This window comes from Bombus pyrosoma, linkage group LG10, assembly GCF_014825855.1.
Source record: "Bombus pyrosoma isolate SC7728 linkage group LG10, ASM1482585v1, whole genome shotgun sequence".
In the NCBI taxonomy this organism is placed as follows: domain Eukaryota; kingdom Metazoa; phylum Arthropoda; class Insecta; order Hymenoptera; family Apidae; genus Bombus; species Bombus pyrosoma.
The window spans coordinates 7,000,567-7,021,708 of NC_057779.1; the positions used below are offsets into that span (position 1 = coordinate 7,000,567).

The 21,142-nt window shown below is 26.7% G+C and overlaps 4 protein-coding genes across 16 annotated transcripts; 3 read left to right on the forward strand and 1 right to left on the reverse strand.

Annotated features, from left to right (window-relative positions):
* Positions 1-88: 88 nt before the first annotated feature.
* LOC122571452 (60S acidic ribosomal protein P0) lies at positions 89-2,296 on the forward strand. The gene is made up of 5 exons (XM_043735191.1): positions 89-158; positions 768-855; positions 939-1,349; positions 1,445-1,789; positions 2,042-2,296. Exons 2-5 carry the CDS (start codon positions 802-804, stop codon positions 2,183-2,185), a joined length of 954 nt encoding a protein of 317 aa, XP_043591126.1. The 5' UTR covers positions 89-158; positions 768-801; the 3' UTR covers positions 2,186-2,296.
* A 946-nt stretch (positions 2,297-3,242) lies between these two features.
* LOC122571449 (glutamate--cysteine ligase catalytic subunit) lies at positions 3,243-7,173 on the forward strand. Of its 4 annotated transcripts, none has more exons than XM_043735188.1 (10): positions 3,243-3,397; positions 3,505-3,805; positions 4,420-4,529; positions 4,705-4,890; positions 4,960-5,440; positions 5,548-5,916; positions 5,990-6,340; positions 6,416-6,597; positions 6,692-6,848; positions 7,032-7,173. In XM_043735188.1, the coding sequence occupies exons 2-10, from the start codon at positions 3,656-3,658 to the stop codon at positions 7,059-7,061; spliced, it is 2,016 nt and encodes a 671-aa protein (XP_043591123.1). In that variant the 5' UTR covers positions 3,243-3,397; positions 3,505-3,655; the 3' UTR covers positions 7,062-7,173. The 4 variants fall into 4 exon arrangements, 2 of the variants coding, with proteins under 2 accessions (XP_043591123.1, XP_043591124.1); XM_043735189.1 differs by lacking the exon at positions 3,243-3,397 and having other exon boundaries at positions 3,421-3,805; positions 4,960-5,132; positions 5,226-5,440; XR_006318055.1 differs by lacking the exon at positions 3,243-3,397 and having other exon boundaries at positions 3,423-3,805; positions 4,960-5,132; positions 5,226-5,440; positions 6,692-6,942; positions 7,032-7,172.
* LOC122571453 (protein Mpv17) lies at positions 7,007-9,339 on the reverse strand. 2 transcript variants are annotated; one of them, XM_043735192.1, is made up of 6 exons: positions 9,029-9,331; positions 8,781-8,937; positions 8,459-8,663; positions 8,248-8,363; positions 7,828-8,049; positions 7,007-7,744 (listed from the first exon to the last, which is right to left on the reverse strand). In XM_043735192.1, exons 3-6 carry the CDS (start codon positions 8,547-8,549, stop codon positions 7,619-7,621), a joined length of 555 nt encoding a protein of 184 aa, XP_043591127.1. In that variant the 5' UTR covers positions 8,550-8,663; positions 8,781-8,937; positions 9,029-9,331; the 3' UTR covers positions 7,007-7,618. The 2 variants fall into 2 exon arrangements, with proteins under 2 accessions (XP_043591127.1, XP_043591128.1); XM_043735193.1 differs by lacking the exon at positions 8,459-8,663 and having other exon boundaries at positions 8,781-9,339.
* Positions 9,340-10,051: 712 nt separating this feature from the next.
* LOC122571416 (sodium/hydrogen exchanger 7) lies at positions 10,052-21,092 on the forward strand. Of its 9 annotated transcripts, none has more exons than XM_043735111.1 (14): positions 10,052-10,352; positions 11,090-11,316; positions 11,410-11,487; positions 11,576-11,652; positions 11,913-12,122; positions 12,201-12,451; positions 12,545-12,747; positions 12,835-13,100; positions 13,175-13,226; positions 14,518-14,574; positions 15,739-15,942; positions 16,043-16,129; positions 18,893-18,898; positions 19,738-21,092. In XM_043735111.1, exons 1-14 carry the CDS (start codon positions 10,109-10,111, stop codon positions 19,825-19,827), a joined length of 2,052 nt encoding a protein of 683 aa, XP_043591046.1. In that variant the 5' UTR covers positions 10,052-10,108; the 3' UTR covers positions 19,828-21,092. The 9 variants fall into 9 exon arrangements, 8 of the variants coding, with proteins under 8 accessions (XP_043591046.1, XP_043591048.1, XP_043591051.1 ...); XM_043735113.1 differs by having other exon boundaries at positions 15,754-15,942; XR_006318048.1 differs by having other exon boundaries at positions 10,053-10,352; positions 18,893-19,379.
* The last annotated feature ends 50 nt before the right edge of the window (positions 21,093-21,142 follow it).

A 21,142-nucleotide genomic window follows, 5' to 3' on the forward strand; every position in this document is an offset into this window, starting at 1 on the left:
TCTATGTAGCTTTATTTCTTTATGTGCATTTAGACGTTTTTTAAATATTCGCGCTAGGATAATGATTTTCCTGAGGCGCGTATCCGGTAAATCTTTGTGTCATGGAGAAGGAAGAACTTCCTCTTTCTTCCACATTGCACCCGCAAATTTTTGCTGAGGTAGGAAAATATATTTCACATTATTTTTGTGATAAAATAATAGCTTACTTACTTTGTGTTTATAAAAATCATTTTATAACACTATTTAAATCATGTTACATTAATAAAATGCAGAAGGTATAAAATATTCTTGATTATTCAAGTGAAAATAAACAATATGTATATGCCATGCGGTCACATAACCTTAATTTTAGTAATTCTTAAATCTTTTCATATTTATAATTTATATGTTTAAAAGTGTTGATTATTTATACATATAAAACTATCATATATGCTTATAATGGAAGTGCATGTATAAATTTTATTGTCTACATATACTTATATGTGTGATGAATTATGTAGAATTTTTATACAATATTTGTTTTTCATAAATATTTGTAAAATAAGTAAAATATATAAAATAAATGAGAAAATAGGAAAAATTATATGATGATAAAATAAAACGTCTGATAATTCGAGAACCATACAGACGCTAGAAATAGTAGAACCCATCTGTGTGCGAATTACAAGATTATACATTACACATGCGTGTAGTCTGATTTTAATTTTTTTGAAACGCCTTAAAATATTGATAGTAAATTATGTATAAATAAGCCTTTTTATTTTTAGTCCTTAAACGTTTTGTCCCTATACACACTACAAGATGGGTAGGGAGGACAAGGCAACATGGAAATCCAATTACTTTACAAAACTTGTTGTGAGTATTTCAAATATTTTGTCGCGAAATCGTCACTAGAATATTTCATTCGTATCTACATTATATATATATTTTTTATACAGCAATTATTGGATGATTACCCAAAATGTTTCATTGTGGGTGCTGACAATGTCGGCTCTAAACAAATGCAACAAATCCGTATGTCCCTTCGTGGGAATGCTGTTGTACTAATGGGAAAGAACACTATGATGAGGAAAGCTATTCGTGGTCATATTGAACGCAATGCTGCCCTCGAAAAACTTCTTCCACATATTCGTGGAAATGTTGGTTTTGTTTTTACCCGTGGAGACTTAATCGAAGTAAGGGACAAACTTTTGGAAAACAAAGTCAGAGCACCAGCTAGAGCAGGTGCTATTGCACCACTAAGTGTAATTATTCCTGCTCAAAACACTGGTCTTGGACCTGAGAAAACATCATTCTTTCAAGCCTTGAGCATTCCTACCAAAATTTCCAAGGGTACTATTGAAATTATTGTAAGTATATGGTTCAATTTAAATTAATATCCTTTTCGTCTAAGTAAAAGGTTAATATAATAACAAGTAAAAAATTATATTTTATTATGTTTTAGAACGATGTACATATTTTAAAACCAGGTGATAAAGTAGGTGCGTCTGAAGCCACTCTTTTAAATATGTTGAACATTTCTCCGTTTTCATATGGTTTACTTGTTGAACAAGTCTATGATTCGGGTACTATTTTTGCACCTGAAATTTTGGATATCAAACCAGAAGATCTAAGGGAAAAATTCATGGCTGGAGTGGCAAACTTAGCTGCAGTGTGTTTAGCTATTGGCTATCCCACAGTAGCTAGTGCTCCTCATAGTATTGCTAATGGATTCAAGAATCTGTTGGCCATTGCTGCTGTGACTGATATTGAATTTCCAGAAGCAGCTACAATTAAGGAATACATCAAGGTATGTTATATTCATGTAATTTTTCAATTTTCATCAACACATACTGTAATAAGTTCCTAAAATATTGATGTGATGAATCATGTTTCTGGAAATCTTATGTAATTAGTGCCAGAGCTAGAAATAGTGGAACCCACTGGCACTATTAAGATTCTTGTTGAAAAATGCATAAAATGCAGTCTGATAAAACATATACTATGTGTAGCTTACATGTAATTATTAAAAACCATCTAACATTATCTAACGTTTTTATAGGACCCAAGTAAATTTGCTGCCGCAGTTTCTGTTGCTGCACCAGCTACAGCTGCTGCAGAAGCACCAGTCGCGGAAAAGAAAGAAGAAAAGAAAGAGGAATCTGAATCAGAAGACGAAGATATGGGATTCGGTTTGTTCGACTAAAATACGAATGTACATACATATATATGTATTACATGATTAATGATGTGAATATTTTAATAAACCGAACCTTCGAGACATACAACACTGAAATAAAAAATGATTCATAACATACGTTGGATATCAGTTTAGTTAATCCTTTTAATTGTTTGTTACCTTCATTTATTTTCACAAATTTATATCGATAATAAAGGTAAATATTACACCACTTAAACGAGTGATATGACATCAAGTGGTAATTGATAAAAATAAAGATAAAAATTTTAGTATAATAAGTATAGAGAATCTTTTGAAGATATGTCAAAGATTTTTATTTAGTCGGTAATTATTTATGGTTAAATACCTTAACTATAAGGGTCAATATTATTGGTTTGTATATAACCGAGATTTATAAAATAATTAAAATTACATAAATTTGTGTACAAATTCTTTATTTTATCATGCTAAAACATATGATAAAATCAGTATCTGTCTACCGAATTTTTCATCCATATTAATAATTAATCCTTGCGTTCCTGTGGCTGGGTTACTAGGATAACATAACAGTGAAAGAACTGTATATCTATAGTATAAAATTGTTAATGTATAAAATTGATCATCCCTTTAGTGGGATATCTCCCAAGACCGAAACATAGCGCTTTAAGAAAAAACGTAAAAATTAAGAACAAATGCCTTTTGTATTCAAGTTCTTTTTTATTCATATTCACATTATACATAAATAAACAATTTTATGTAACGAATGATACTGCCTGTAATGTTTATTTACTTAAATTAGAGTATCATTTACCTATAATTTACAAATTTATTGTTTCATTTTGCTTTACTTACGGTAGACCGCATTTCTATTTAAGAAAAAAGTTACATGATATAACTGGTAAGATATAAAATATGTAGCGCACTATAGCCTACAAGTACGACTATAGAGAATCTGCATTAGTAAGTTCTTAACAGTACATATATATGAACCACGATTGACCCGACTACTGGAATCCGCGTTCTGTATTGCGGAGGGTTAATCTGTTTAATTACACACGTGAGTCATCTGGACTGACCAGAGAAATGTTATATCATGATTATCTATCAAGGAAAGAATGGTATATTATTATCTAAAGAAAACAATTATTACTATACAATTACCTAAGTTTTATCAATTGAAACATGAATTGACAATATTTTAAGCCGATATCTCCAAGTGTTTCTAGTCGGAACGTTGTGGTAGGAGGATATGATTACCTTGTAGTTATATATCATTGAAGTGACGGGGTACTCATAAAAGACTGTAGTTAGTCTACAAAGCAGTATTATACTTTATTTCATTGTAGGATTTGTGGCGGTTTCTCCGTGCGTGAACGTGAAGTTAAGATTGTATCTCGATATAACTCGGCAGAAATCGGGTTAAGTCGATCTTGCGCGAAATTCTATTTCAAGTGTCAAATTAAAAAAAAAAGCTTATATTAATTGTCCTGTATAATAATGGGATTACTATCCGAAGGAAGCCCTTTAACCTGGGAAGAAACGAAAAATCTTGCTGACCATGTTCGGAAACATGGAATTATTCAATTCATTAACCTATACAAGAGACTCAGGGATCGACAGGGTGATATACTCAAATGGGGCGATGAGGTAATATTTATTTTTTACATTTTCGTTATGTGACATTTATCAACATATATCGTAATGTCATGCAATAATATATATGCTAAGTTATTAGGAAGCACGTTATCTTCTTTCGTGTAATTTTCGTACAGAATGATAGAAATACAAATCACGCAATATCTTCTATTATTAACTTATGTTAATTTTTAAAAAATAATTTTAATTTTATTGATAAATATTATTTCTAATTTAATATAATAATGTAGTTATTATATCCCATGTGCAATTGTAAAAATATAATTTTGATAAAAAATTAAATTTAGACCTTAATTCATTATCTATTTGTTATCTGTATATTACTTTTATTTGTTTGAACTTTTATAACATTCTTACGAGATTAATGTTTGTAGAGGTAATGAATGAATATTTCCAGCAATTATAGATATTAAACTACTGTAAGGAATGACCTTGAGTTTTCTCCATCTACAATTCAGTCTTAGATACATGATTCAACATTTTTTGCTCTATATTATTGATATGTCGCCCACTTATTACAAAATTGACATATTTCTTAAATCTACTCTTATCACTGTTATTTCCATATTTAAATTATTAATATTTTTAATGTGATTTCTAAATAGGTTGAATATATGCTTATTAAATTTGATGATAAAGCAAAAACTGCAAAGCTTAGTTTAAGAGCTGCAGAAATATTAAAAATATTAAATGAAAAAGAATATAATGATCCAGAGTAAGTATCTTATTCTTTATTTTTTAAAAAGAATTTTAATTGATGTAAATTACAAATATTACTGAAATACATCTTAAGTTGGCTGTTTAAATATATAACAATATATTTTAACAATAATTATTTTTTTTTAATAATGATAAAATAATCTAAAATATTTAAATAATTTGTTTCACAGCAATATTAAATCATTATGGAGACCTGAATATGGTGCTTATATGTTAGAAGGCACACCAGGAAAACCATATGGTGGCTTATTAGTTCATTTTAATGTTGTTGAAGCTAACATGAGATATAGAAGGCAAGAAGCTTCAAAATTACTTGAACCCAATGAAGTTTTAATGTCTTTAACTAATTTTCCTAGGTATGTAAGTTAGTATTTTTATCAAAATTTATTATATTTGATATTGTTAGCTTAAATATTCTCTTACAGAACAGGAGCATATGATTTCACAGATCCTCCAACACATCCAACTCCAAATTCAGGGGCATCAAAAAGTTTATTTTTTCCAGATGAAGCTATATATCCAGGTCATCCGCGATTTAAAACATTAACGAGAAATATAAGATTACGACGTGGAGAAAAAGTTGCTATAAACATTCCTAGTATATACTTATTGTATTTAATAGTTGCACATGTGTATCTTTTTATGAATATAAAAATTCAGTTTGAGCTTGACATGAAGTATTTCTTTGCAGTTTATAAAGATAAAAATGTTTCAAGTCCTTTCAAAGAGGATTTTAGTCCCTTTATCGAAGATGAATCAAGTTCTGCAGCAAGAGAAGATCATATTTACATGGATGCCATGGGTTTTGGAATGGGTTGTTGCTGTTTACAACTTACTTTTCAGGCTTGTAACATAGAGGAAGCAAGGACATTATACGACCAATTAACGCCTTTATGTCCAATAATGGTCAGTAACATGTAAAAATATAATTGTGTTTTCATAAGCTTTGAAGGCATGGAGTTAGCATATTCTTTCGCGCATATTCTACAGAGCATTTATTTAACATTCGACAGTTGGCTCTAACCGCTGCTAGTCCATTTTATCGAGGATATATAAGCGACGTTGATTGCCGGTGGAATGTGATATCTTGCTCTGTAGACTGCAGAACACAAGAGGAACGTGGCTTAAAGCCTTTGGAAGAAAATAAATTCAGAATTAGTAAATCTAGATACGATTCTATTGATTCATATCTTAGTGAACAAGGAGAAAAATATAACGATGTTCCCTTAACATATGATGACGAAGTATATAAACAACTATTAGATAATGGAATTGATAAATTACTTGCACAACATATAGCTCACTTATTTATCAGGGATACTGTATCTTTATTTTCTGAAAAAGTCCATCAAAATGATTTGGAGGATACTGATCACTTTGAAGTAATTGTCATTATTATTATCAATTGATTTTATCTATAAAAATTTAGCTTTGTATACAAACACAAAATTTCAGAACATACAATCAACTAATTGGCAAACTATGCGATTCAAGCCACCACCACCAAATTCATCTATAGGATGGCGTGTTGAATTTCGTCCATGCGAAGTTCAAATTACGGATTTTGAAAATGCTGCAATAGTTTGTTTTATTGTCCTTCTTACAAGAGTTATTTTAAGTTATAAATTAAACCTTCTGATACCAATTAGTAAAGTTGATAAAAATATGGCTCGGGCACAAAGGAGAAATGCAGTAACAGCAGAAAAATTTTGGTTCCGTCGAGATATTACATCAGACGCAAAAAAGCAAGATGATGGACAACCAGAGTATACAGAATTTACTGTTAACGAAATTATTAATGGAAAGGTATTAATACTTTGTTCATGAATGAAATCAATTAACAGATCTCAAAAATATCCTATAATATATTATTTGTATCAGGATGGTATTTTTCCGGGTTTAATACCGTTAGTAAATTCGTACTTAGCTAGTATGGATGTAGATGCGGACACACATTGTACTGTACAAGCATATATGAAATTCATACAAAAAAGAGCTTCTGGAGAATTATTAACGACTGCTGCATGGTTAAGGAAGGAAGTTGTTTCACACCCAGAGTACAAGTACGTATGTCATTTAGTATATATATGTGTATGTGTCTGTGCAAAATGTATGAAAATTTTTATTATATTTCTAATCCTATATTACATTATATAGAAACGATTCTGTAATAACACAACGCATCAACTATGACTTATTAAAGAAAGTACAAAAGATTATATCTAATGAAATATCATGTCCAGAATTACTCGGAACGTGTATACTATCAAAAACTAATGAAACTATACCTGCAGCAGTTGCAAAAGCGGAAAAGGTTCCCATGTGAATTATTGTTGTTAATGGCAATGGCTTAAATATGCTTAAATAGATATATATATATATATATATATATATATATATATATATATGTATGTATATGTGTATATATATATAACATAGATACACAATGACTTAAATAGATAACGATTAATATAGATTTAATTTTCGTTTATTTTAGTGCACTTCAGATCTTCTTGTACATACTTAACATTTAAAATATTGTGTGTTCAAGTCCAATGATTTCATGGTCTCTAAAAACGGTAACATTCCATAAAATGATATTATACCCAGTACATTAAAAAAATATATACTTTTGTAAAAAATAACAATTTACTTTGCAATAGCAGTTTAATTAGAGGACAAATTTTAATATAAACATACAATATAAATTATGATGTTGATATGCTTAAACATAAATAACAACTACTAAATTACAATGAAACATGTCCTACATACATCAATTTTAGGAAATAAACGAACAGCAATCGTTTTCTTCGAGGTCAAATGTACTTCATAATATAGAAAAAAAACGCTTTTTTTAAATTTATAACGAAAAGCTTTTGGGATCTACATCGTCTATAATGTTATTGTTGTTTTATGTTACAATACTATATTGTTTATTTAATGATAAATATTATGTAGTTCTTCCCAAAAGTCGAATTTTATTATTCTATTGTGAACAATACTTAACAAAATTTAATAGTATTAACATTTGTATTTAAAAAAATATGTTTATAAATTTTTACTTATTTTATATTCTTATTTTTATTTTCCTGAACTTGTCCTATAGGAGATATAAGTATTCCATAACAAAGCTATAGATTGTACTACTAAAACCTGATGATGTAAAGGTACAAAATAAAAGTTAAATAGTTGTACCATAGGCCAAATCTAAAACAAATTTTTCATTCACAAATCTTTTCACATAATTTATTTTTAAATATTTTTAGATATATATTGTCTTAATATGTTACCTTGTAATTATTTTTTAAAATATCTGGGTACTCATTATACAATTTCTTTTTTAATTGTTCTAAGTCATTTCCTTGTAGAATACCAATTGTTGATAGTAAAACTATTAAAAATACAGGTGCAAAGAATAATTGATCACAAGACACCTTCTTTAATACTACAATTCCTCCCTTTGAGCCAATATATTTATCTAATATTCCATACCAAGCTCGTGTGACAGGACCCTGCCATATAAATTTAATGGAATTTATTTTATAAAAGCTTATGCAACAAATGTATAATTTATTCAGTTTAGTCAATTATTTTATAGATTTTATTATTATTTTACAATCATATGCATTATTAAGTTTTAGTAAATCAATATCATACATGTTATAAATAAAAATCAAACATTTTTGCAGTTTTATATCAAATTTACTTACAGTAAGGAAAAGTCCTATGCATCCAAACTGAGCTGTTCTCATAAAATCTAAATCTTTAATTTTTCTTCGCTCAACTAGATTTTGTGCAATCTGGTCTCCAAGTGCCATTAACGTACCTTATTCGTTTAAAAATGTAAATAACTATTAATAAATGTATAATAATAAAAGAATTTTTGATATTTTAAAAATGCTGTATATGTATGTTCTTTACCCGCTTGTACCGCTTGAGTGAGTAACGGATATCTTGTTAAGAACCTTTGGTATATTTTGACAACACCCAACATGTTCATAGGATGTGTCATTATCACATTAAAAGTTATTAAAATTTTGTTGGTTACTTTTTAACTTCATGCACATTACGTATCTTTAATCTGATATTACGTACACACAATGTATATGGTTGTCATATTATGAAACTATTTTATTGAAAATACATTTGATTAGTACATTTAATTCACGTTATATGAAATTTAATAAATACACGACATGTGATAATATGTAACAATGTGAAACACGTGGATTATTAAACTTACAATTTACAGTAGATTTTATTTAATCCATAAAATCATAATACACATACACGCATGTATGATAACACACAGGCATACATATATGTATCTATTTTATGTTACAAGAGAAGAAATTCCTCTCTGATATTATCAATCCTAGTTTTTGTCATCAATTATAAAACTGCATTATAAAAAGTAAATAATGTTTTAATATACTTATAGATACTTTATTTTTAAAATATATGTACATGTACATATGCACTATATTTTACCAAGCATTTGTTTGGCATTCTGTTACCAAAGCCGTGATCGTGTTGTATAGCCGTTTAAGAACTTGGGGAATTTTAGGCTGAATTGTTGTTACCCATGCAATACCGCTGACCAGGGTTACCATTGCCAAGTAAAATCCCTCACCAACGGTATCATGAGATCATATTACCCTCGCTATCACTCTACAACTCACTCATATCACATGAAATAAATTTCTTTTTACATCTTTCCGCATTGCGTTCCGCAAAATACCTACTTGAATAAAGTTATATTTTTAAGCAAAAATTTTGAATTTTCCTTCTTATTCAAAATACGCAGTCACTTAGTTGTCAAACCAATATTTCCTTCACTATTATCCAATTAATTCCCTGGATCTGGTAACACACTTCTGGAACACTTTGCTCGTGCTTGTGAATTTTAAATGACACATATTTGATAACTAACAAATAGTTTAGAAATGGACACAAACTTTAATGAAATAAACTTCAAAACAAAATACCTGTATTTCAATAACTAATTACAAATTGAGATAAGCTTTGAACTATTACAATTTTTATGTTTTTAAGAAATATGTTTGGACACTGAACTCTACGTTACAATCCTTTCTCTTCTGTCGTTGTATGTCCATTTATATTCTTGGATTTTACATAACAAAATGCAATTTATTTACTATCTAATAAGGAAAATTATTAATTAATGATAATAAAAATGAATTTGATTGGAGTTAATCATATAGAAAAGCGAGCGATTTATGCCTTGTCAATATACTTTACTATGGTAGCAAGGGTAAATATACAAAATGAAGGATGATTATAGCTATCATTGATAAATAATTGTGACATTTAATCGATAAATCTTTTGTTAAAATCTATTTGCTCATTGTTGCTTCGGTTACGTTACTGCACAAATTCATACTTGTCGCGCTACACGGAGTCATAAGCGTGCGTCAATAAATAAAAGTTCTTAAAATTTACGCTACGGGGAGCCACCTGGCTATAACGATACATAACAACTGTATTGAATGTGCAGTTGGTCATACTGCTGAACTGACAGTACGGTCAGAAAATGGTTGCAAAGTAAAGATGGCAGTGAGAGGTGATGCACGAATTCTCCTCCTCGGAATTTTATGTATTTTCTTGTTAAAATCATGTAATGGAGCCGCGACAGATATTGAATTAGACGCAAAAGCACAGTTGTTACATAGACTCGATAGTTTAAATCTTTTATTATATACATTTTTATTGATATTAACTGTTTTAACAATATGGACATTTAAGCATCGTCGTCTTAGGTTCCTCCATGAAACTGGTCTAGCTGTCATTTACGGTAAGTCGTCTGCTATAGTTTATGTTTACGTAGTATAAACGTAATAATAACGCGCGTGTTTTGCAAATTTTAATAGTTTTTATTTATAGCTATAAAGGACCCTTTGTCATTTTATTACTGCATAAATATATAATACATATTAAATACTTTTCTGTCTCAGATCTATATATTTTTTTTATATATACATATGATATTTTTCTTGTATGCTTTTAAATTCTGATATTATAAGCTGATTTGATTATATCTATACATAGATTAAAAGAATATATTTAATTTTAATCGTTATTCGTAATTAAATATTTTATAACTTTTATAAATAATTGTATTTATGATTATATAAAAATAACATCTCCTTGAAAAGTATAAGTAATGAAACTGATTCCTAAAATTATTCAATATCTTATTTTATTTATATTTTATCTATTTTTACGAATATAAAAAATATTACATTACAAATATTACATCATCTATGTATATAATTTTATATTTATATGTACATACACCTATGTAAATAAAAAAGTAAGATTTAATAAAATTTAAGAAAAGGATAATTTACCATCATGTATATCAATGTTATCATATCAATTGTTAATGACTTTAAATTGTATATAAATTATAATCATTTTATAAAAATTATATAATAAACATTCTAGCTAATAGACAAATTATGAAAGATAATTGTACTATTTAAATCTTCTAAGAAATTAGAAATTAATTATTCATATATGTCTTTTTAGGATTAATTATAGGGGCAATAATTCGTTATGGCTTCACAACAAGTAGTACCATTCTTCATATGCCTGTTGTGCCAGACAACAGTAGTAAATATAATCAATCAGTTCCTCCAGATACCTTATGGTTACGTTTTCCAGAAGATAAAGGAGGTGGTGTTATTAAAAATAAGACATTTGCCTATTCATTTAGGGGGGAGATTTATAAGCAAGATAATGAGATAGATTTGAAGGTATTATTTAATACAGTTATTCTATTTCTATTAAACTAAAATTAAATTAGACAGTAGAAGAACTAATTATATAAAAATATAAAATTTTAACAGGCCACCTTTGATCCTGAAATATTTTTTAACATTATCTTACCACCAATCATTTTCCATGCTGGGTATAGTTTAAAACGTGTAAGTAACAGTATATTTGTTTTTGATATTTATTGTATAATATAATACAATATGGAACACCATAGAATTTGATATTTCTTTATTTCAGAAATACTTCTTTAGAAACTTAGGAGCGATTCTTATGTACGCTTTAATTGGAACATCTATATCAGCTTTTGTTATTGGGTATGTTTTTCACATTTTAATGAGGAGTATGTATGATTAATAAGTATGCAATTACTTTCATGTCACAATAATAAATTTATTTAGAGCTTTTGCGTGAAACATTTCTTGTGATAATTTTATGTCCATAGGTCATTTAGATTGAATATATCTGTTGTTTTCCTCATAGGCTGTAGATAAATGGAAAAATTCTTTGTAATATAATGATATATTTTTTTAATTATGCTCTTCTCTGATATGTACACTATTTGTCTTCTTTTCAGAGCTTTGATGTATGCCTTTGTGCAATTAATACCACATCTTTCTGCTTCATTTACATTTTTGGATACCTTATATTTTGGTGCATTAATATCTCCTACGGATCCATTGACAATAATTTCTATTTTCAATGATTTACATGTAGATGTAAATTTATATGCTTTAGTATTTGGAGAAAGTGTGTTAAATGATGCAGTTGCAATTGTACTTAGTGGGTATGTATATAAAAACATTACAAATGTCAGTAAGAAGTTTCAATCAAATACACACATAAATTATATGTTCTATTGTAGTGCCATACAAAATTATGGAGAACGTTATCAATCTGGTTCAGGTGGATTTGAAACTGTAGCATTTTTCCAAGCATTTGGTGATTTTGTTGGAATATTTAGCTTATCTTTATTTATTGGTGCTACCATGGGCTGTATCACTGCTTTGTTAACTAAATTTACTAGAGTCAGGGATTTTCCACTTTTGGAATCAGCATTATTTGTTTTAATGTCTTATAGCACATTCTTAATTGCTGAAGCATCTGATCTTACAGGTAACATTCATAAAAATCACACATTACCTTGAATTTTCATGTAGATATTTTCTACTAATATAGTTAATATTTAAAATAATTATTTATATTCAGGTGTAGTCGCTGTCTTGTTCTGTGGTATTTGTCAAGCACATTACACGTATAATAACTTAAGTCCGGATTCGCGGCAACGGACGAAACAATTGTTTGAACTCTTAAATTTTTTAGCTGAGAACTTTATATTCAGTTACATTGGTGTTACAATGTTTACTTTTCCGAAACACCACTTCGATCCAGGATTTATTTTTGCAGGATTTGTATCCTTATCATTTAATAATGTTTAACTTCATATATTATATATCGAACGTACATGTAACATCGAAACCTTAACCACTTTATTATAGCTTTGTGCATTATTAGGTCGGGCAGCCAATGTATATCCATTATCTTTTATATTGAATTTAGCGCGAAAACCAAAGATATCGTTAAATTATCAGCATATGTTATTTTTTGCTGGTTTACGTGGAGCCATGAGTTTTGCTCTGGCTATCAGAAATACTGTATCTGATGCTCGGCAGGCTATGTTAACAACAACGAGTTTAATTGTAATTCTGACAGTCATTTTCCAGGGTGGTGCAACAACCCAGTTTTTGAGCTGGTTTAATATACCGTAAGTGCAAAAGATATCTTTTTAATTATTTTTCTCTTATAATTTATTTATTTAAATAAATTACTTTCTTTCAGAGTTGGAGTAGATGAAGAAATAGAAGGATTATCACACAATGGAATGCGCAGTGTAAGTATTACATTTGTATTCTTAGTTATTGTAAAGTCATGTATTAGTTTTCATTTTACAGAAATAATATAAATAATATGAAATTCAATTTGTACTAACATATAATGTGTGCTATGTTTCTTTTTATGTATTTTTGGTATAAAAAATATAGTAATATTTATTAATAACATGTAGTTTAGGTTATCTATTGCTAATATATGTTTCAAAAGTATATTATTTTTTATTATGTTTTGTAACTTTCTCAGATCCTTTTTCATGCATATACTTTTAGTCATATTGCTTGTTAACTTATAGTGGTTTCTTTTTATTTTGTGAAAATTACAGGTTTATGCATACTTATTAAATATATTATAAAATATGGATAATGAAACAGTAATATCCATTATTTAATATATATTTAAATAAAAGGTACAAATAAATTTTTGTTAATACAATGTACATCAAAAGTTGTCAGACGCAAAATTTTAATAAGATTAGTTTTTATTAGATGTTGATCTTTAAATATTATTAGTTATAGTTGATATCCAGAAAGCATCTCTTTATATATAAAAGTATAATAATTTTTAATTAATAGCCAATATTATTTATAATTTAAAAAGTATATTGGTCCACTGTGTCAATGTTTAAAATCATTATTATTAAAACTGGAAGTATTTTAAGTGTTTAAAAGCGGTTTAAAATATTCTCAGAATGTTGGTTATTGATAATAATTTATTTATTTTAATACATGTTTTGAATAAAGATTATTTGATATAAGTGGAAACAAAAGATATTTTAATTATTGACTTTTTGGGCCCTTTATTCACAATATATACAAAATCATTTATTGAATATAAAATAATCTAAATTATTCAGGAGTATAGTTTATTTATAAGAATTAAAATGTAAAAATATTTGCGCATGAATGCTTCAAAATTGTTCTCATACTGTTATATTTTCTATCCTTTATGTATTCCCAAGTATCATATTCCGAATTATTGTGGTGTGCACTTTTAATATTATACACTATTATTAAAAATTCTTAAAATCTTTATTTCTGTATTTGAAAAACGTCCGAAAAGATTATACTTGCAAATGTTTGTTTTCTAGTTCCACTTAAGTAACCTTGGGTTACTCTTGCACAAAAACTACTAAAATCATAAATAGCTTGCACTAGAACTTAACTTTTTGGAAAATCCAGCATGTCTAATTACATTGTAACAAAGTTGGTAAAAATGCTTGGTTAATTCTAAATAATTTCGCTTAATAATTATTATAAAAAGATTAGAATTTAACATACTAATGTTAATAGTCTGGTGGCGAAGGTGGCTTTGGAGATCTGGACATACATAGGGAGAGAAGTCCGCCGGTATGTTTTCATTTTAATTCAAAAATTGAATTATACTATTTATATGGTAACAAATAATTCGTACATTTAACTTGCTATATAAATATATAAATTCCTATGTTTATTACATTGAGATTAATTTGATGCTATAGACTTTTGTAGTTATTTGATCTTCTCTTACATGACTATGCAACATATAAATAGTTTTGTACATTATAAGTAGTATTGTCTGAGTTGCTTTCTGTCATTAGTACAGATGTGCAAAATAATCAAATTATGACATTTAATAAGGGATTTAATAAAAATTATCTTATTAAAATGCTTGCAATGACCACTAATTATTATATTACATTAATTGAATTATTGTTTGTCAAAAATAATACAATAATACCAAAATAAATATTTCTGTTATTATTATGTCTTAAATATTGAATTGTAAATATGTTAATATCTATTAATACATACTAACGATTTTAAAAGGTAGGATTTTGTTTAAAAAATGACATAAAAGTTATTATTTTATGTTAAAGATTTGTAAAATATGTTCTATTTAAGATTTAACATTTTGAAAGTGATATTGCTAAAAAATTTATAGACGCTTGTGTTTATATCGTGCAAAATAGAAATTCAGCTTCTATTTATTTATGTATATATAATAAAAATTAATTGCAATGTAATTATTGCTTTATATATGTAGAAAATTTTAGTCTTACTTTCATTATTAAACATCAGTTTGATTTGCTAATTGCATGTGCTTCAATATTTCCTTTTGTATCATTTTTGTTATCCATTCTGTATGTTGATGATTAGTAGTGTATAAAATATATACATATCCATTTACATTCATTAACAAAACATATGCAAACATAATTAACAAGGTATACCAATATAAAGATAAACAATTAAGCATGTTTTTAATACTTAATAATAATGCTAAGTGTGTTATGATATAAAAAGTTAATTAATCTTGATATAGAATTTTTGTATAATATGTGCTATGGTTCTTCAATTATTATTATATATATAATTTAAAGTTATTCATTTAATTCTTATTTAATAAATTATTTAAACTGTCATCATCTTTTAAATATCTTTGATAAATATAATTTTATACTTAATTACATTTGAAAGAAGATATCATTATCATACAGGATGGATAATCCAAATATCCTTCACATTTCACAGTATAATTCTATGCAGGATGGATCATTACCAGGCAGTGGCATAAAACCTAATGAAAAAGCATTACTTGCTAGAATCTGGGGTGACTTTGATACTCGCTACATGAAACCACTTTTAACTCACTCCAGGCCTACATTATTAGAAACATTACCAGTTTGTTGCACACCTTTAGCCAGGATTCTTACAACAACACAACAAATGACACAGGTACAATATATGATTTTAGAAATATTTATTTTATTAAAACTGTTGATAAAATAATTAAAACAGTAAAGATGTTAGATATTTTTTGTGTTTTTTATGTTAGGATGAAGCTGTTAGAAAAGCAGATTCAGATTCAGATTTTTGTCTTGAAGATCGTGAACTGGAGCGTCGAAGGAGTAGTATTCAACCGGTGAGTTTTCATCAACCTAATCTCAATTACACTATTAATCCGTGCTATCAGCCTAACAGCACAGATGTCACTAATCCAGATGAACCTTATGTAATCCTTAATTTACACAGAAGGTAGAAGTACTGGATTTGAATTGAAACATTTGAATTTTGTATAAAAATTATGTATGAAAATATTTCTTACATTGGTATGAATGAGTTTATCATTTATACCTAATTTTCATGTAATTATATTTTAAACATTGTTTCAAATTATCTCTTCGTTATACCATTTACATAAAAACACTTGTACAACATAGCCTTTCCATTTTATATGAAAGTAACATTTTAGTATTAGGTGTAATATATGTTTCTACTTAATGTCCAAAGTTTTCAGTATTAGCAATTGTATAGGTTTCACTTATTTATAGTATCTTCTCAACGTAATAAGTAATTCTTTATGCCAAAACCTTTCATATAAAATGTATAGAATATGCATGAAAAACTTATTTTTCTTCACTGTAGATATGCAATGATACACATTTGAATAACTGATTAACATATATACTGAAGTTTATTTATTTATGAAATATACCATAAGTGTACACTAATTACTCAAATAAAATCTTGTTAACATAAAAATAAAATATTGTGTATCACTGTCATATTTAGGTTTGTGGGTTATTAACAATACTAACAATGTTTTTATAATGACAAAGATCAATCATATATAAAATATATTGAAGTTGAAATGCTATTATATAGGCATGAATCTATATATAGTCTTCTTACTAAAGTTATTTTACAGATGCAGTAAATGTATGCAACTATTCTATCTATATATAACTATCAGTAATTACTTGTAAGAAACACGTGAAGAATTAATGAGTTTATTCGAAAAAAATTTATTCAAAATCGAAATATGTGTAATACTATAATTTGACATTTCCTTATCCACATAACAGATTAAATGTTAAAGAGATCATTTCATTTCTTCTTTTTATGGATAATCTTTTTTCTTCGAAAATTATGTTTAATGTCTATTATTAAAATAATATTTAAGAACACTCAAAATATTTTTGTTAATTTAACTGAAATGTGAAAAACCTGTGTTTTTATCCAATATATATATATATATGTATGTATATATATGTATGTGTATATATATATATCTTTTTTATCAATTTAGAGCAAACTTTTTAGTCTACATTTGATCGCGCTCTTACCGATTTTTTTAGAGAAAAAGAAATGATGATGATGATGAGGACCTAAGAATCATTGGAATGGAAGGATTTATTCCGTTAAGAACATTGTAACGAGACAGAAGCCATTGAAAATAATGTTTTCAGAAGATTATTTTTAAATGCTTTGTATATTATACTTGGGGGTAGGAGTAATTATTAAAAATAATTATTTTGTATATATTAAAATTTTTTAATAATACCTTTATTTTTTGCATTAATGTTAAACAGAATTTACATTACTAGTTAACATTTCTGAATCTTTGCAGATTTATAAAAAATTACTTTTTTATTTAAAAAATCTGATGTATAGTATTTATTTATTATTTAAAGATCAATCATCATATTTATACTTTCTATATTTATGTTTATAATTATGAAATGTTATTTAAAATTGTTATGTTTAATATATGTGTTTCTTTTAAGTCTTAAAACTAGACTAATATTATAGAACAAAATATCTGTGTCGCACCTTTTATTTTCTTGATATCAAAATATAATGTATTTTAATGTAAACGCAAATTACAAAGATCAAAAGACACGTAGCACATAAACAACAAATTTTAAAATGTACATATTGTGATTTCTTTGAAAGTATTAACATAAGTAAAATAATTATAGTAAAGAGTCTGATAGAATTTTGATCTATACATATAATAAAAGTTTATATAAAACTACTAAAATTTTTAAACATATTGTAATTGAACATTAAACATAATTTTCAGTGTTCAATTCATTAATCTGAAATTCTTAAAGCTTTCTAAATGTCATTATACTTCATTAACACCAAATCATTAATATCATTATGAGGTTTATGAAGCAAATATTTTCCTATCATTTCTACAATTTATTTTTTTTTTCGTACATTTTATTTATTCATAGCAATATTGGAGAAGGATCTGGTTTATGTCTATCACTTAATGAATGTTATTGCATGTAGCCTGAGAAACCAAATTACTTTTCAGGCATCAATTTTTATATCAGAAATGCTATCTAAAAGTTGCCGCTTGCACACTACTTATGCTATTAGTAACAAGTAATTTCTGCAGGAAAAATAATCTTTTACATCTGCTTTCTATACATTATTTACCAATATTTCTCACTATATAGTTATACTACTTTTGTTTACATTTAAATGTTGGTGTAAGTTTTAAATAGCACTGCATATCATTTAGTGCACATGTACTTAATTTTATTTGGTGTAGTTTATTGATGTGGTCAAGAAAAAATGAATTGTATAAGTGTTTTGCAATTTTGTATATTTTATATTTAAAGGAGAGATTTTAATAAATTATAATAGAGTATTATTAATATTTTGTTCAGAATTTTTTAAAAATTATACTATTGTGCAATCGGCAAATAACTTATTTTAATAATGATAAACATGTTGCAATTATGTTCATATCTTTCTAGGGGAAAAAGTTTTTAGTTCTGTGTAAATTATTTTTTATTTTTGTATAAAGTATTATTTTTATTACATTTATTTTTATTTTTTAAATATTTTTACAGCATATATTGCTTATTTATATTTGGTTTCTCCACAGACACATGTAAGGAGCTCTCCAAACAGAATACATTTATAAGAATAAATCTAATATAATTTATGAAGTTGTATACATTTTTGGGGTAATTTGGCTGCATTGATATAAGTATTAAGTAATTACTCTCTTTGTTGTCCAGTATGCCATAAATATTTATACTACTTAATATTAATATGTTATTTCGCACAGACTCTAATTCGGTATGTTTAATTTCTAACATTCTCCAATTTTGATACCAGATAAATTTTTATTTCTTCAAATGATACAAAACATGCTTTCTGATAGATTGTAATCAACATCTCAGATAATACTTAATGAGAAAAGTATGACATAGGTATGTGCGTATGCAATGTTGGTGTCAAATATTACATATTACTATTGTATTATAGCTTCTATAAATGTTAATTATATTTTCCTGGTATTTATTTTCTTTGGGAAGTATTATCCAATATTTTGGATAACAAATGACATTGACAACAAAAGATTGAATGTAAGTATTATACAAAGAATAAATGATAGGGAGAAGGCAAAAAATTACAAAATACATTTGTTAGATACACTGAATTTACAAAAATTATTTGCTACATTTCTAAATTATGAAAAAAAATCATCAGTAAATAATAAACCTTCTCCTTATTTGATAGTCTATTTATTCTAATTATGGTACTTGCATAAAAGTAGATTCTTAGATGTTGACTTAAACCTGTACACATTACTGATTTTGTCGCAATGATTTTTATGAAGAAATTTTACATATGAAAAATCAATAATAATTTTATTTGGTATATTAAATAATGTGTAAGAATCTAAAGATGAATTCTTGATCTATTTAATACTTTGTGGGGCAGCTGGGAACTGTGATGGGAGAAGTTAGTCCGGGACCACTACCATTGCACACACGCGTCGCCTTGCCAGGTTTGGTCGGCAAACATTTATAGAGACTAATTGATATTGGTAAATAAACTTACCTTTTTATGTGTAATATTATATGTGCAACTGATAAATGTATTTATTTGAAAAGCTTAAAAAATCTGTGCAAACTATTATATCTAATACTATTCATCATAAGTAGAATTTGGAAGATGTTTCTATTACTTGCTGTTTTTATTTAGATATTATAAAAAATAAATCATATAAGTTGTTAATGAAATGTGAGTGTATGCTATTATAATAAATGTAACTTATATTATTTTCATCTTATAATTAATATTATTACATTATTATCTTTTGATTGTCATGGATAAGTCTTGACAAAATTATTGACAAAATCTTACATAATCTATATGCATGTCTGTATATATATGAATTATATGTTACTATGTTATAGCAACATATATATTACATTTATTGGTTGTACTAAATGTAACAAAGTTTTGTTATACGCAGTACCAATGAATCAGTTATATGAAAATCAATAAATATAACTTATATTTTTCACTTGGTATATAATTTATAATTCAGTGGAGGTCCTGGTTTGTAGTAATTATCGCAGAAAAATTTATTTTAAAACGTCATTGAATTAAATATGTTAATGTGACACCAACTAACAGTTGCATTATGCATTTGAATATAATAATTCATAACACAATGTGACAAAAGAGGAATAAGAAGTAATATGTTTTGTCAGAAACTTTAAGTTTGTAAAATTAAACTAAATATAAAAATAAACTCTGAAAAAAATAGTTACATCAATACAATGACAATAAATTAATATGATTGAATTTTAACATTCTTATATTGAAAACATAATATTAAATTATTATATTTGGATGTATCTTGCAATAATTTAAAGTTAACTTTGTTTGGACGAAGAATTTAATTTTCTGTTCAGCAAATTGATTTTGCTGGCATATATAATAATATTTGCATTTAAGGTGCAGGACACTTAACATGCGATAACAACACAAATACATACCATTTGTATTATAATTTGTAATTGTATATGCATAAGTGGTCTAAAAATTAAATCAATCAACATAAAACAATTTATTGGAAAGGTCATTATACACAGAAATTATAAACTGTGCCAATCCTCGCAAAAATTACAATATAAATTATAAAATTCCTCTGTGAAAATGATTATAAGTAAAAACTTTAACATATTTTAAATGACATGTAATACAGTATTGTTCTCAGAACAGTACAAAATACATATTACAAATTATAAGAATACAAGAATTAAATAAAATAGCATTATCTGCAAGATGTACTGTAATTATTTTTCAGAATCTTATAGTGCTAGTAATAATTGCA

Bases quoted from the DNA above. Each gene is read 5' to 3' on its own strand.
- LOC122571452 (XM_043735191.1), top strand. From the start codon at position 802: ATGGGTAGGGAGGACAAGGCAACATGGAAATCCAATTACTTTACAAAA. The intron at 856-938 runs GTGAGTATTTCA...TTTTTTATACAG, and splicing joins ATTACTTTACAAAACTTGTT to CAATTATTGGATGATTACCC. The intron at 1,350-1,444 runs GTAAGTATATGG...ATTATGTTTTAG, and splicing joins AGGGTACTATTGAAATTATT to AACGATGTACATATTTTAAA.
- LOC122571416 (XM_043735110.1), top strand. From the start codon at position 10,109: ATGGCAGTGAGAGGTGATGCACGAATTCTCCTCCTCGGAATTTTATGT. The intron at 11,653-11,912 runs GTATGTTTTTCA...TCTTCTTTTCAG, and splicing joins ATATCAGCTTTTGTTATTGG to AGCTTTGATGTATGCCTTTG. The intron at 13,227-14,517 runs GTAAGTATTACA...TAATGTTAATAG, and splicing joins CACACAATGGAATGCGCAGT to TCTGGTGGCGAAGGTGGCTT.
- LOC122571453 (XM_043735192.1), bottom strand. From the start codon at position 8,549: ATGACACATCCTATGAACATGTTGGGTGTTGTCAAAATATACCAAAGG. The intron at 8,364-8,458 runs GTAAAGAACATA...TAAACGAATAAG, and splicing joins CACTCAAGCGGTACAAGCGG to GTACGTTAATGGCACTTGGA. The intron at 7,745-7,827 runs GTAACATATTAA...AATTTGTTTTAG, and splicing joins TTTTAAAAAATAATTACAAG to ATTTGGCCTATGGTACAACT.
- LOC122571449 (XM_043735188.1), top strand. From the start codon at position 3,656: ATGGGATTACTATCCGAAGGAAGCCCTTTAACCTGGGAAGAAACGAAA. The intron at 4,891-4,959 runs GTATGTAAGTTA...ATTCTCTTACAG, and splicing joins TCTTTAACTAATTTTCCTAG to AACAGGAGCATATGATTTCA. The intron at 6,598-6,691 runs GTACGTATGTCA...TACATTATATAG, and splicing joins GTTTCACACCCAGAGTACAA to AAACGATTCTGTAATAACAC.